This window comes from Protopterus annectens, chromosome 7.part0 (genome assembly GCF_019279795.1).
Source record: "Protopterus annectens isolate FY-2018-M chromosome 7.part0, PAN1.0, whole genome shotgun sequence".
NCBI classification, from domain to species: domain Eukaryota; kingdom Metazoa; phylum Chordata; order Ceratodontiformes; family Protopteridae; genus Protopterus; species Protopterus annectens.
This window is the reverse complement of record NC_056739.1, coordinates 154,002,950-154,019,703: the sequence shown is the minus strand read 5'-3', so window position 1 is coordinate 154,019,703 and position 16,754 is coordinate 154,002,950. Positions and strand designations below refer to the sequence as shown.

General features: G+C 43.4%; 1 protein-coding gene across 3 annotated transcripts in view; it reads right to left on the bottom strand.

Annotated features, from left to right (window-relative positions):
• CACNA1S (calcium voltage-gated channel subunit alpha1 S) overlaps positions 1 to 16,754 on the bottom strand; it is a 3,469,037-nt gene that overhangs the window by 1,291,889 nt on the left and 2,160,394 nt on the right. For all 3 annotated transcript variants that reach the window (XM_044076603.1, XM_044076604.1, XM_044076605.1), the window contains one exon: positions 4,544 to 4,654. In XM_044076603.1, coding sequence (XP_043932538.1) covers positions 4,544 to 4,654 — 111 coding nt within the window. The remainder of the gene's footprint in view (positions 1 to 4,543; positions 4,655 to 16,754) is intronic.

Here is a 16,754-nt window from a genome sequence, read left to right as displayed (position 1 = left end):
CACCACATATCTTTAGGAGTACTGTGAGGTCTCAGTTACGTAGATTGAGTAGACTCAATACTGATGATCAGTGCTTCGGAATACAGCTAGATGAGATGCTAGCAGACTTTGCCTTTAGTGGATATGATAGTTCCTTGCTGCTTGACGAAAAAAGGAAAGTGTTAGAGGATAGACAGATGGTCCTTAGGCCGACGTTCCTTCTTGATATCATAAATGTAGGGGAAACATCTCCTAGTAGCTTAGAGAAAACAGCAGTTAGGTATGTGACCTCTTTTAGTATGAGAACACCTTATATTAGACAGATTATATCTAAGAATTGGTTAATCTTAATGGCGTCTAATGATTTGAAGGTATTACTAGGTAATAGACCTTACTTTGCATATAAAAATATGAGAACTCTGAAGAGCTCTTTATGTTATAAGGATTTTCCTAATACTAATATTAAACCTCTATTTGTTAGTTCTGGCAGACGTAAATGCCATAATTGTTCCTGTTGTGAGGATATTGTTAGTGGTGAGAATGATACATTTGAACATCCTGTAAATAATATGACTTTTAGGTTTAATACATCAGCAACTTGTGTAACAACACATGTAGTTTATTTAGCTACGTGTGTAGCTTGCAAGTCATTCTATGTAGGTAAAACTACACGTAAGCTAAAGGAAAGGATCACAGAACACAAATCTGAGATTAGGAGATGTATTGAGAGGAATGCACTATATAGGCACATGTTGGAGTGTGGACAGCAGCACCTTTTTAAATTCAGAGCAATAGATTCCATCCAGCCTTCCCCCAGAGGTGGAGATGTAAATAATAATCTGGAAATTAAGGAATTTGAGTGGATCTTGAGGCTTGCCAGTGACTCTGCCCCTGGCTTAAATAGTATGGTGAGCCTCAAACCGGTTTTGGTTAAGCTCAGTAGGTCTAGATTATGATATATACATTTTTAGTAACATATACATTTTTAGTAATATTTACACACACACACACACACACACACACATATATATATATATATATATATATGTTTTTTATATATTTTTTTATATGTTTTTATAAAAATATATACTTTTGTATTTTTTTATACACATTTACTCAGGTCATATGATTCTTTGGCTGCTGGTCATATGACCCGTTTGGACCTGTATTTAAAGAGTAAGGACTTTTGTAATTTTAGTATTGATGAAGGATTGTATCCGAAAGCTCTGCTGTTTGTATTAAAGTGGTTTTTCCTACTGAGTTTTTCGTACTCATCCATGCCAACAGCTCCTAACAACTCATCTCCCTTTACTTTCTCACCTGTCCCAACCTCTACAATAAAAAAAAAAAACACCTCTTAAAATTTAAACCCACTACTCTGGCAGCAGATGGTTTAACAGCACATTTCCTAAAAATGGCTGCCGACTCCATATCCTACCCAGTCTCAATCCCGATCAACCGCTCTATACAGGAATCCTATATCCCTTGACTGTGGAAAATCTCCTACATTATTCCCCTTCATAAGGGTGGAAGCTCTTATGATTTCTCAAACTACCGCCCCATTGCCATTCTGTCTCCTTTATCAAAGATACTAGAGAAATGCATACACTCTCAAGTCATACATTTCCTAAACTCAAACAATCTCCTCTCACCTACACAACATGGCGTCCGCCCACACCACACCAAAATCACAGCCCTTCTCTCCTTCATAAACCTGGTTAACCAACATAGAAATAACAACAGATTTGTATCTGCTATATTCCTTGACCTCTCCAAAGCATTTGACATGGTTTCTCACTCCATACTAATAGATACTCTAACCTCTTTAGCCTTTACCCCCAACACTATTGCTTGGTTTAAAAATTACCTATCAGACCGATAACAAGCTAACCAGTGGCAAGGAGTTTTATCACCTCTACTCCCAACCGCCACTGGTGTACCCCAAGGTTCCATACTGGGTCCACTACTCTCTTCTATCTTCACCAATAACCTACATACCTCTACCCTGTAGGCCTCACTAATCCACTATGCAGATGATTCCACCCTAATCTGCTTAGCCCCATCTCTTACCTCCCTACAGCACCTCACCCAGGAATCTTTTGCCTCAGTAGAAAGATGTCTCACTAATATTCAACTCATCTTAAATACTAACAAAACAAAACTACTTCTGTTCACCCCAAGCAAAGCAAAAACCTCTCCACTCTCCTTCTCTATCTCCTCCAATAATGGTACTGTTATTTCACGCTCTCTGTAGCTCCTTGGTGTCGAAATAGATAACAACCTCCACTTTGACATCCATATCTCTCAAACTATAAAAATGTACATAAAAAAATGGGTTCCCTATACAGACAAAAAAAAAAACTTTCTATCAGATCAGGCTAAGGTCACCCTAGCTCAGACCCACTTTCTTTCCATACTAATGTATGCAGCCCGAATTCTCACTTGTGTTAGAAAATCTGACCTAGACAAACTTGAGTCCTGTTATAACAAAATTTCCAAGTTTGCTAATAATTCCCAGTTCAGAACCCATCACTGCATACCTCTTAGGCAACTTCAGTGACTTCAGCTCCCACAGCTACTAGTTTAGCACCAATTTGTCATACAACAACCTAAAACAACCTGACAAAACTCTCACTCTAAGGCAATTACTAACTACACACCAAATCATCCACTCCTCTCTGCCAACAAATCACTCCTCTCTATTATCTCAGCTAACAACACAGCAGGCAAAGCTCTATTTTCACACATTATAGCAAAAACTTGGAATAATCTCCCTACATCCGTGACTTCTGCATCAAATACCATACAATTCAAAAACTCCCTTAAGGCCTATCTTATAAGTTCTTTGCTCTGTCCATGTGTCACATTTCTTTTTTTCTCTCATAGTACATGCCTCAGTAAGCATGGGTCTTACAAATAGAACCACTTGACAAACATGAACTTGTAATCTCTGTCGGTTTCTTACTACAAACAGAATGTACATATGTAAATATTGCTGATTTGAATTGTCTGTACTGTTTTCTTTTCTCACTAGATACTACTAGTATAACAAATGCTTTTTTTACACTATGTATAATATCATTATGGTTTTTATTTGTTGTTTTGAATTAAGTGGAGCTTTTCTCCCCGGGCCTCTGCTGAAAATGGACCTCGTCCAGTCGGACCATCCCAGTTAACAAATGTAAAATAAAAAAAATAAAATAAAAATATGAATACAGAGTAGCAGCATGCGAGCAAGCCAGTGAGTTATTGCAGCTATCACCTCAGAATGATAACCAAAACAACACCATTGTGCCACACAAAACAGGATGCATAACTTTACTCATATATTAAGGTAGCTTTAGTCATACATTAAGGTCCTATTTAGTAGTTGGCTGAGCTTAGCAGAATAATAAGGTTTGCTCTGTGAATGTACTACTCATACCAATTTTCTGCTGTATACACAGGTTGTCTGAACCACACTTGCAAGACCAGTCTATGTGATTTCCCCACAGCCACTAATGCTGCGTTACATGACTCATCTCATGCCTTTACATGACAATCATCCATATATGTCCACATTATGTAACATACATTCACACATTTCTAATCATTATATAAGTTGCAAAAAAGTCCATTTTGCATTGTTTGCATGTGTCATACTGCTTCTGTGGCACTTTTCAATTCAATCACCCCTGTAAATAAAATTATGTAGGACACAAGTCCAAATGCTAGTCCTCAAAACTTTAGTGTCTTTTTTGTGCACTTTCTGTTCACAGCCATAGCTCCTAATACCATTATTCCCCAACTCTTCACTCCACCTTATACTAATAACAGACCTCTATGCTTCACTGACAAATAACTGCTCTCCATAACTAAACCAAACCTACCCTAATATACCTATGAGCCTAACAACAGTGCCGGAAACCCCCTGTATTCACACTGCATTGCTAATAGCTGGAATACTTTTCAGCTCTGGTTAAATGCAGTCTGAAACCTGAAAGACTTTAAATGCCAACTGAAATATCACTTGATAGATAAATGGCTCTGCACCTGCACCGCCCCTGGTTAAACTGGTACTAATATAGCTGTATGAAATTGTGCCACAACTCTATGTTGCCCGAACCATAATGCGCTACTCTCACAACTATACCTTCCTCCATCATCTCATCTCGTCTCCTTTATCTTCCTTGCCCTGCTCCCCTGCTTCCTCTCCTCTGTCCTAGATTTTGAACAAGTCTTTATAGTAATGACTGATTTATGTAAACCCTGAGAGTCTGTGCATGCTGTTGATACTGCACTACATTTACCTCCCTGTATTTAAAACAATAGTCATTTACAACCCATGTAACTCTTATTTGTAATTGAAACTGTTTCTAAATGATGTAACTGATGTCAAAGGTGTCTGAATGGAACTGCTGCATATGAATGAAACTGAATGTAAATGATAAAACAATGCAAACTTTGTTCATGATGTCTGCAATTCTCTCCAGGCCTCCTCTGAAAAAAGACACTACTCATTCAGACTTTCTAGGTAAACAAACACCTGTAATCATAAATACATAATATTAAAACACATACTTACTTTTGGTTTAAATGCAACAAGCTTGAGAAACATTTCTAGGGTGAAGAGCACAGTAAACACAACATTTAGCTGATCCGATAGGTGGCTGATCTCTTTTGTCTGACCATAATGCTAAAATAAAAAACAAAAGCATACACAGTTTACTGTATACATTACTTTTTTCAGTTATAATGTAATTTATATATATATATATATATATATATATATATATATATATACACACACACACACACACACACACACACACACACACACACACACACACACACACACACACAAAATATATAGGATCACAGGAGGTTACTACGCTAATGACCCCAGGGCCCTTACAAGCCCAGCCAAATTCAACCCATGTTCCCAATGGTGTCTGGATCAAGCAGACACTAAAATCATTTGAGTGTTTATGTGCATATGTATCTATATCTATATATCAATGTATTATTATTTACAATTCTTAGTACAGTCTTATTTCCTTCCTAGATCTTTCTGTCAGTCAGGTCCTATGTAACAGTGCCACTAGTAACCTACATTGTAATGCTTTCCCTTGCTGTGTCACCTGTGGCAGGTATTTCCTCCTCTGTGGAAAAGAGCCTAATCATTGAATCATGGTAATATATACAATTTGATGGTTGATAAGGGCTGATTAGCCTGCCTAGTCTGCCCACTTTTCTAACTGCTGGACAATTGCAGATCCTGATAAACCAAAAGCTCATTTCTTTTTCACTTATTTCATAGCACTTGTAAGAACTGCCTAGTGGCATTTACAAGCACTGACAAAACCAGCTTTTGCTCTCACTGACTGTTTAGAAAGTGTTTCATCAGCCCTCTACCCCCTCTTTGAAATGACACTTCCTCATTTCTGCCCTGAGTGAATCAGTTTGTCTCTTTATTGTCCTGCCTGTTCATTTGGAAGATGGTATCAACTTCAGTGCTTTGTATTCCCTTAGGATACTGGTTACAAGTTACTGATAAGAACATTTTCGTTCACCATTCTCCTTCACATTTTGTGTTAATTAATCTTAATAACTGCACAACAGTAAGTTATGTACTCACCATAATGTTAGATGTATGTAGTCCATCTTGCCTCACATTCTTCACCTGTGGGTTCGGAGCCGAATATCGGCTCCGACTCGGCCTATTTACTAACTCAAAAGTCTTTGATTGGCTGGGCTAAGATGGTATCCCATAATACACTGCTCCATATCCCCAGATCTAGTTTGCTGCCAACAGAAGTATAGTATACATCACCCAAACACACACACACACACCCTTAACAACGAGGTCCAACAAATTATCCAAAGGGACTCTGCAATACGAGAAGGACATGGTGTTCCTCCAAATCCTCCAGGCCTGAGGGACGGTGGGAGGGTAATGAACAATGTGAGGCGTGACGGACTACATATATCTAACATTATGGTGAGTACATAACTTACTGATGTTATGTAGTCCTATCTCGCCTACATTCTTCACCTGTGGGACAGCGTCCCTAGCACCTACATCCTGGGTGGCTCAATGGAAAATACTCCTGAGCACTGTGGAGCCAAAAGATGATCTGCCCCTAGACACCACATCCAATTTGTAATGGGAGACAAATGTGTGAGAAGAAGCCCACGTTGCAGCTGCACATATATCATCCATCGATAACCTAGCCTGAAAGGCTGTGGAAGTGGAAACAGCTCTTGTAGAATGTGCTCTGACTGGAAAGGGCAGGCTCTTTCCCCCTGCCTGATAAATAAAGGAGACGCAACCAGCTATCCACCTAGAGATGGTGACCTTGGAAACCGCAGACCCCAAGCAATTCTCTGAAAATGAAACGAAGAGCTGGTTTGACTTCCGCCAATCTTTTGCCCTATGTAGATAAAAGCGCAGTTGTCTATGAACATCCAACAAATGAAACTGGTACTCTGCCTTGTTGGAAAAATTGGGGAAGAAGACCGGCAGTTCAATGGACTGATTAATATTAGATAAGGAAGCCACATTGGGAAGAAAGGACGGATTTGGTCTCAGAGAGACTCTATCTTTATGGAATATCAAATATGGGGGCTTGACTGATAGGGCCTGGATTTATGAGACTCGTCTAGCTGAAGTGATAGCTATCAAAAAGGCAGATTTCCATGTACGAAATTTTAAGTTGCAGGAGGCCGCAGGTTCGAAGGGTGGGAGAGTGAGAGCCTGCAGAACGAAATTGAGGTCCCAGGGCATAACAGGTTGAGATACAGGGGGACGAAGCAGAAGAGTGCCTTTCAGGAATGCTTTACACAGTCTGTGTGCCATTAAGCTAGGTTCATAAGCTACATGAAAATTTAAAATAGCTGCCAGCTGAACTTTGATGGTGGCTGAGGCAGACCCTTGGTAGAACAAAGCAGACAGAAATTCCAAAACAGAATCGATGGGGGCTGTGTAGGGGTCAATACCTTTGGACTGGGCCCATATTGAAAACCTTTTCCACTTACTAGAGTAGATCTTCCTAGTGGATGGTTTATGAGAGGACGAAAGAATATGGACCATGTCTGGAGAAAAATCATGACATCTGACTACGGATGGAAGTGGAGTAGCCAGGCAGTCAGCCGGAGGGTCCCCAGGGAGGGGTGGAACTGTCCCGACATATGTGTCAGCAAGTCCGGACGAGGGTCCAAAATCCAAGGAGTATCCACAATGTAAGGTTGAAGGAAGGGGAACCATACTTGATGAGGCCAGTGTGGCGCGATCAGAATCAACCTGCTTCCCAAGGATAACACTTTCTGAATCACCCTTGAGACAAGGGGAAACAGAGGGAAAGCATAAAGTAGACCCGAGGGCCAAATGTGCGCAAGAGCGTCCCTTGGAGATTCCCCCGGTGGGGGGGGATCAGCGAGAAGTAGCTGCTGCATTTCGCATTGAGGGGACTGGCAAACAGATCGCAGCAAGGCTGACCCCATCTGCTGAATATGCTTTCCGCCACCCGGCGGTTCAGGGACCACTCGTAGGGCATGAGGATCGCTCTGCTTAGCCTGTCTGCAATCACATTGGTTTTCCCCGGGATGTGCGTTGCCACCAAGGACCGTTGGGAAGCTATCGCCCAACTCCACACTCTCATGGCCTCCCTGCACAGAGGGTAAGATCAGGTTCCTCCTTGCTTGTTGAGATACCACACTACTGACATGTTGTCTGAGTGTATTGCAATAGTCCCTAGAGGGAGGACATCCTGAAGTGCCTGCAATGCAAAAAGCACTGCCCTCATCTCCAGGACATTTATGTGTAAGTCTATCTCGTGCTCCTGCCACGTGCCTTGGACCATCCTGCTGAGATAATGCCCCCCCCCTATCTGGGAGGCATCTGTGGTCACTGTGGCTACCAGGGTTGGGTGGTACAAACGGTTTTCCTACATTTAAGTTGTTGGTGCATAGCCACCAACTGAGGTCCTGCTTGCATTTGTCTGTGATTAAGATTGGATGGGATAGCGGTAGTCTTTGAAAGGACCATTGGGCGAATAGGAGCCATTGCAGGATTCTCATATGTAACCTCGCTAATGGGACCATCATGATAGTAGACGCCATTGTCCCCAGTAATTGAAGAATTAGCCTTGCCTTCACACGTCTCAGAGGCATCATCGTACGAACCTGTTGTTGCAACCCCGTGATCCTCTCCAGTGGTAGGAATGCCCTCAATCGAATAGTGTCCAACTCTGCTCCTATAAATGAGTCACGCTGTGAGGGTAGCAAGGCAGATTTTTTCCAATTTATTGTAATGCCTAACTGGTGACATAGATTGATGGTAGTATCTCTGTTTTGAAGAAGTAGATGCTTGGTGGGGGCGGAGAGGAGCCAGTCGTTCAGGTACGGAAACACCTGGAATCCTTGACGTCTCAAGTGAGCCGTCACCACTGCCATGGACTTGGTGAACACCCTGGGGGCTGTGGTGAGACCAAAGGGCAGGGCTCGAAAATGGAAATGCCTGGCTCCCAGCCGGAAGCGTAGATGACATCTGGATGCTCTGTCCATTTTGATGTGGTAGTAAGCATCCTTCAGGTCGATGGAGCACATCCATACTTCTTTTCCCCAACAATGGGAGAATCGATTGTAGCGTGACCATCCGGAATTTGGACTTGCGTACGTAATTATTGAGTTGGCTGAGATCCAAAATGGGTCGCAGGTCCCCCGTTCTTTTCGGCACCAAAAAGAATCTTGAGTAAGTCCCTAATCCAATCTGGTCTGGGGGGACTGGCTGAATGACTCTTTTTTCTAGCAGCTGAGAAACCTCTGATGCTGCTTGATCCCTTTGACTGCGTGGAACGTCTGGGATCCGTTTGACGGGAGGGGGATGCGGAGTAGAATGGGATGGTGTAACCTCTGGCGATTATCCCTAATACCCATCGGTCCTGGGTGATGTTGACCCAGGCTTCCAGATAATGGGAAATTCGACCCCCGACTGGCTCCGGAGAAGCACAGTCGGGCACACCCTCAGGAATGAGAGTATGGGGAACCACAAAAGGAATTGCGGTCCCCAGAATTGCGGGGGGCCCCCTCTGCCTCTGGGGTGATGTCTCCCTGAATATGACCCCCCTCCCCTGCCTCGGGAGGGGGTCTCACCTTGTGCAGCAGGAAATGGCCTTTGTGATTTCTTGAACCACATCTTTCCTCCTCGCTGAGCCTTGAGATAAGGTCTCGACGGGAGGGAAAAATGGACTCCTACGGCAGACAAGGTCTTTCCCTCTTGCTCGCACCTGGTGAGGGTGTCTTTCACTTTGGTCCCGAACAAAGAGGAACCATCAAAGGGGGCATCAGTGAAGGAAGACTTAAAGGCCTCCGCAAAGTGACACAGGCGTAGCCAGGCTTGCCTCCTGAGGGCCACCCCTGAGCTAGCCACCCTACTCGCTCCCTCGGCCGCGTACGAAATAAGTCGCATGGACGAGTTAGCGATTCCGAGCTCTACAAGCGGCAAACGAGATCTGGGGATGTGGAGCAGTATATTGTGGGATACTATCTTAGCCCAGCCAATCAAAGACTTTCGAGCTAGTAAATAGGCCAAGTTGGAGACGATATTCGGCTCCGAACCCACAGGTGAAGAATGTAGGCAAGATAGGACTACATAAAGTACAGTTTTGTACCTACCATAAATGTAGATGTTCGAAGATCCACATTGCTGCAGTCCTTACTTATGGGTAGTCCGCTGTCCTCGGTCGGCCCGAATACCAAAGTATTAGGCTGACGTCGGTCATGGGCGCCTAGATCTGACATCAGAGCGTCAGGGTATAAAGGCGCATGACCGACGTCATATCCTCAGTCTTTTCTTGCCCCAGATGTCAGAAGGCCAAACCAGAAAGGCCACAGCCAACAGAATACCTCCCAAAAACATGCCCAACAACAACCATCACCTAAAGCATAGCACCAAGTCAAACTACAGAGGGGAAGGAGGGAGGGTAAATTGGACTGCAGCAATGTGGATCTTTGAACATCTACATTTATGGTAGGTACAAAACTGTACTATGTTCTTCATCTCACATTGCTGCAGTCCTTACTTATGGGTAGAATCCCAAAGCAACGGGAAAGGGAGGATGGTAAAAATCATAAAGCATTAGGGGCCGCTAAAATGCCCTGTAAAATTGCAGTGGCAAATCCAGCCCTAGACTTAGAATAAAGAGGAAGGTGGTAATGTTTAGAAAAGGTATGCACTGAACTCCAAGTAGCTGCCTCCAAAATGTCTTTTGTAGATACCCCTTATAAAGGCCGTAGAAGTAGCAGTAGCCCTAGTGGAATGAGGCCTGATTCCAGCAGGAATCTCCTTACCATGATGGGAATAACAGAAAGAAATACAAAACCCAATCCATTTAGAAATAGTTTGTTTTGAAACAGGTTTACCCTGTGAACCCAAAGCAAAAGAAACAAACAATTGCTGAGACTGTCTGAACTCCTTGGTTCTGCTCAAATAATAATGCAACTGCCTGTGAATATCCAAAGTATGCAAAATTTTCTCCCTTTATTTTGGGGTTTGCATAAAAAGTAGGCAAATGAATAGTTTGATTTAAGGCCACACTAGAAACCACTTTAGGCATAAAGGAAGGATTAGTACGCAAAGATACCCTATCCTTATGAAAAATCAGGAAAGGCTCCACTGCCATGAGGGCCTGTAATTCAGAAACCCTTCTTGCAGAGGTAATGGGCAACAAAAAAGCAGTTTTCCATGATAAATACTTTAACTCGGCAGTAGCTGCAGGCTCAAAAGGTTGTAGAGTAAGTTTTTCCAACACAAAATTGAGATCCCAAGCAGGAGTAGGAGCTCTACGTGGGGTCTTATATTCTTTGCCCCTCTAAGAAATTGCTTAAACCAAGGATGAGAGAATAAAGGAGGGTCACAATCATAGTGAGCAGAAATGGCTGCAGCATGGACCTTTATTGAGGAGAAAGACAAACCCTTGTCCAATAACTCAGTAAGATATTGAAGAGCAACACTTAAATCAGGTTTGGAGACATCAAAGTCCTTTCCTTTGCTCCAAATAAAAATCTCCTCCATTTATCAGCGTAAACTTTCCTGGTACTAGGCCTCCTGGCCTCCAAAATAACATTCAAAACTTGTTGTGGAAGCTGAGACCCTCCAGAGTCTAAAACAGAATATGCCAGGCTGTTAGATGCAGAGACTGAATCTTGACATTGAGGAAGTGACTGTCCTCTTGTGACAAAAGGTGCGGAATCAAAGGCAGAGGCCACGAAGGTTCTCGTACTAAACTCCTCAGTAGTGGGTACCAGTGTTGTCGAGGCCAATCCGGTGCTATCAAAATCATGGTTGGCTTGTCTTGTCTGGCCTTCAAAAGTACCTTGGGAAGAAGAGGCAGAGGTGGAAAGGCATATACATGCAGATTGTTCCAACTGAAAGATAGAGCATCCACCCTCCAAGCTGTGTGATGAAACATTTTTGTGCAAAACTTTGGCAACTGGTAATTTAGTGGAGAAGCGAACAGATCTAGGTCTGGAGTTCCCCATAACACTGTCAACTGTTGAAATACATGAGGATCCAATTTCCACTCGTGAGGATCCACTATTTGTCTGCTCAATACATCTGCTAAGGAGTTCTGTGCTCCTGGTAGAAACCTTGCCTGAAGATTGAGGTGTAGATTGAGAGCAGTTTCCCACAGAATCATCGCTTGCCTGCAAAGAGGGTAAGAATGGGTTCCCCTGCTTGTTGATGTACCACATGACAGTAGTGTTGTCTGTTTGAATCAACACCTGCCCTGGAAGTAAATCTTTGAAAGCCATCAATGCAAACTGGACTGCTAACATTTCCTTCAAGTTGATATGCAAATGTTGGAGTTTGACAGGCCACGTGTTTTGCACCCATTTTCCATTGAGGTGTGCTCCCAAGCCTTGTCCGAGGCATCTGTCGTTAGAATCTGACTGCCTCTGGCCGGGTCACAGAGAGTCCCTTGTTTAGGTGACATTCCTGAGCCCACCACAAAAACTCCTTCTGAATGCAAGGTATTATCTGAATGACAGTGTCTAGATCTTGGCAGTGCTGTGTCCACACATTTTTGAGATACCATTGAAGCTTCCTCATATGCAATTTGGCATTGGGAAGCACCAGAATACAAGATGCCATGAACCCCAAGGCTTGAAGGACTGTCCTTGCAGTCAGCCTGGACCGTAGAGACATTTGCTGGAAATAAAGAGAAAGGCTTCTTTGTTTGTCCGGGGTCAAGAAAGCCATCTGGGAAGCTGTATTCAGTCTCACACCCAGAAAGCACATGTCCTGAGAGGGTACTAGACTGGACTTTGTTTCGTTCACAGAATACCCTAGGCATCTTAACACTGCCATCACATACTGTAGATGATGAAGAAGTTCGTCCTTTTCTTGTGCAATAATCAGACAGTCGTCCAAATAAGGATAAATCTGTATTCCTCTTAGTCTGAAAAATGCTATCACTGGAGCCAGAACCTTTGTGAACACTCTGGGCAGTAGATAAGCCAAAGGGCAATGCAGAGAACTGATAATGTAAATTTCCAGCCCGAAACGCAGGTACCTCCTGCAACTGGGCCTGATAGGAACATGAAGGTAAGCCTCTTTGAGATCCAGAGTAACCATCCAGTGATCTTTTCCCAACAGAGGTAAAAGCTGTTGTAAAGTCAGCATCTTGAACTTTGGAATGTCCAGGTAAGTGTTGAGGATAGATAAATCCAAAATTGGTCTCCACGTGTTTCCTTTCTTTGGAACTAGAAACAGGCGAGAATAAAATCCTAGGCCCACTTCTGACAGAGGAACTGGCTGTATAGCTCCTATTTGAAGAAGTAAAGAAATTTGTCTGTGAGCCTCTATCCTTTGCCGAGGAGGACGTCTGGCATGCCTTTGAAAGGAGGCATGGTATGGAAATAGAACTTGTAACCTCGGTTTATAATGTCCAATACCCATTTGTCCTGGGTGACTAAATGCCAATTTTGCTTGAAAAGAGCCAACTTTCCTCCCAAAGGAGCTGCCAGGCAAGAGGAATCTGGCAGCTGAAAATGCAGGTCATTGGGCCTGTTTACGAAAGGACTGGCCCCTGCCCTCACCAGCAGATTGAGCAGGCGAACTCCATTGTCTCGGCCTGAAGGTACTCTGAGCTCTGCCCCTACCACGCCTAGATCTACCCCTAGACTGAGAATCAGAAGAAGGGTACGTCCACCCCTTAGTAGGCCAATTTCTACTAAACTTTGGAGGTTGTACCTGCAAAAAATCCTTAACAGTCTGCATAGACTTAGCCTTGTCTTCCATTTTCTTTAAGGCTGACTCCACAGGAGGACCAAACAAAACTTCAGACTGCAAAGGGGCATCCAGAATTCTAGACTTAACATGCTCAGACAAATTCTGATCCTTAAGCCAGGCGTGCCTACGAATAACTGAACCAGTGGCAGCCACCCTAGAAGAAGCCTGTAAAGCATCAAAACCACATTGCAAAGAGTGCTTACCCACCTGTTCAGAAACATGCACTAAATCCTGCAATTCTTTACACTCTATGCCCTCTGCCAAAGCATCCACTTTAGATCTTAGCTGAGAAAGGAGGAAATTCTGATACTTCAACATATGAAACTGGCAGTTCAAAGCTCTCATTGCTAAAGTAGAAGAGGTATACACCTTCTTACCCCATCTATCCAAAGCTCTAGCTTCCTTATCCAGAGGAACCGGATTCTTAACCACAGAGGCTCTAGCACCCTTAGGCCCCTGACTAATAGTTTCTGGGTCCGCCCTAGGACTCTTATACAGATATTTATGAGCCTCAGGCACCCTGTAATACCTGTCCGGTTTAACTGGGGCAGGAGGCACAGAATCTGGATTAAGGGAAGCTTCCGAGAAAACATCTGAAACAACATCCAAAACCGGAGGTATAGCTAAGGGTCTATGCTGTGGTAAAAACAAGAACTCCCTAAGCCTCTTCCGGGAATCAGAGTAATCCTGTCCCTCCCACTTAAAATGCTCCCTCATGGAATGCAGAGTTTCTGAAAATGAAAAATCCTCTGGAGGAGAAGCAGAAGGAGTGGAATCCTCTGCATCAGAATCAGAATAAGGAGCAAATCTTGAATGTCCTCAGTAGAAGACTCTGAATCATCTGAGGCCTGCTCCAAACTTTCCAACTCTGGCTCCATCCTGGGCCTCTTATCAGGAGGGGACATAGAGCCTCTAATTAAAGTAATCAAATCCTCTGCCATTTTAAGCATGTGCTTTTTAGGCACAGACCCTGAAGAACCAGAACTGACACCAGAGGAAGGCAAAACAGACCTGCCCTTAGAAGGAGCCTTAGAAACAGTAGCAGAAGGCCTAACCACCTTAGGCATAGAAGGGAGAATAGTAACCTGAGAGGCCCCTTCAGCCTGGCCTGCCTCCTGAGAGGCCACATCTTGTAAAATCAAAGTTTCCCCCTGGGACTCAACAGAAACTTCAGCCGGATCCACCTGTTCAGCTGTAGCTTCTAAAGGTCCGGCGTCCGAAATGGACGAATCATCCTGCCTAGGCTTTAAAGATTTGTCTTTGCGCTTCTTAGTAGAAGCAGGCCGGAACATCCGACGGCATATTATAATTACACCTCTTGCCAAAGACTAACCTAGCGCAATCTAACCTCCGTTTATAGTGCGCTTATTAAACCTAGCACAAAACCGACACCCGACTACGCCGTGCTCCGGTCCCAAACAAGGAATACAAAGCGGTGGTAATCCCTATGCGGTATCTGTTTCCCACAAGAAATACAATTATTCACTTTTTCTGACATCCGGTAAGTAACTGAGGCAAGAAAAAACAAAAATATTCCCCAACGGGGTACTTAGCCCAACTTGGTATCGGTCTGAAACTCCGAAAACGAAAAATTTCAGAACGCCGAATGGCACTTGCAACTCTGCTTCTGCATCGGACCATGCGGCAAAAAAGACTGAGGATATGACGTCGGTCATGCGCCTTTATACCCTGACGCTCTGATGTCAGATCTAGGCGCCATGACCGACGTCAGCCTAATACTTTGGTATTCGGGCCGACCGAGGACAGCGGACTACCCATAAGTAAGGACTGCAGCAATGTGAGATGAAGAACATCATCACTTTTTAATAAATTCTCCCTAACTACCTCTCACTACTTCTTAAAATCTCAAACTGATGGCTTTGTCTCCATTCCAGTTTCGAGGCTTACCAATTGCAACAGCAAAATGGAGCTCTAAAATTAAAACCTTCAGTCTGAAATTTGGTATGCTGCCACTTAAGAAATCAAACAGCACTTAAAGAAGTCTTCTACCCCCCTCCAGATGCTATCTGCATATGTTTTTAAGATAACAATTAGATATAGGACAGGGAATCCATTTCTTTAGCTCCATTACTACACTTTAATTTAGGGCAATAGTAATTTAGTCTGTTAACAAAGCTGTACCCTTTCTTAAGGTTCACTCAACTGGATTTGATTGCCTCATAATCTGACTGTATAGTATGTCATGTAATATTTAAAATGTGTGTTACTTTAAAAATATGTTAATTGCTACTATGTACCATTTTGTTGTTCTCCTAGCCAGGGTCATGGCTAAAAATGGTTTCTGAAGCAGTCCACCTTTTTGGGTTAGCAAACAAAGCACTAAGAAAGCTACATAAATATAACCTGCCTCACTGGCATAGAGGGATGGAGCCCTGACTAAGGCCCATGTGACCTGGAAATGAGTAGCAACTTAAGCACTTGATGACACAGGTAAAGAGGAAGAGATTTGCCTGCAGCCACTGATGCTGCCTGATGGAAGCCGAAGCATGTCTTCCTCATCGTCAGGCAGGCACAAGCAGGGAGGACAGACATGCCTGTTCTGGAGGGAGAGGAGGATCTGCCTAAGGCTGGGGATTCTTTCTGCTAGAGATCAGAATGTGTCTTTGTGATTGTAAGGCAGGCTACCTAGGTAGTAAAGGAAGACCTGAGCAAGTTGCTGTGGAAATTATGCCTGTGTCATGTTCACAATACTCAGTTAGGGACCTCCTTCCCACAAAATCCATCAGCAGTACATATATAATGTGTGCTCCTTGATTCTCACCTCTTACTAATGGTGGGTGTAGCTGTCTTAGAAGTCAGATGCCATGAGATTCATAGGTTCATAGGTGTTTACTAGGCTAATGACGACAAGGGCCTTTTTAAGCCTAGCCATGCATCCCAAATCTCTGACAAGTTCTAATACCCTTGATAAGTGTAAGCATGGGCCTAGGAGATGATTCATTCTCTTTCTGAACAGAAAGGCTCCACATGCAGGGATACAGAATGCATGCCGGAAGGGGGAGTTTGACTAACTTAAGGGATACAAACTGTGAGGTGCCTCTCTCTCTGGAAAGGAAGGACCTGCTTATTCATCCAGGACCACTTGCAGGGTCAAGCAGGATTCAGTCAAGACCCATCCCTTGACTAAGGGAAGTTTTGAGTAGCAAATGTCTTCATGGAGAAATGAGTGGATGTAAGTGGTGAGCAGAAAAGGGGGGTGTCAAAATAAATTGATTAAAAAAGAACAATAAATAAATATTTGTCTTCTCTCTCATCTGCAGTCATTCTTTTAGATTATATACGTTCTTCTAGTCTATCTTTGTGCAGCTACTACTGCAGATAACACACCACATAACAGAAACCTGGTTTAAGGCTCCAGGCACCCCAGCACTACCAGGCTACAACTCATACCATACATTTTGGCCACAAAACCTGGACCGAAACACAAAAGGTGGGGGTGTAGCCATATTCATCAAGGATATCCAAACCTCCAGGTTAGTGG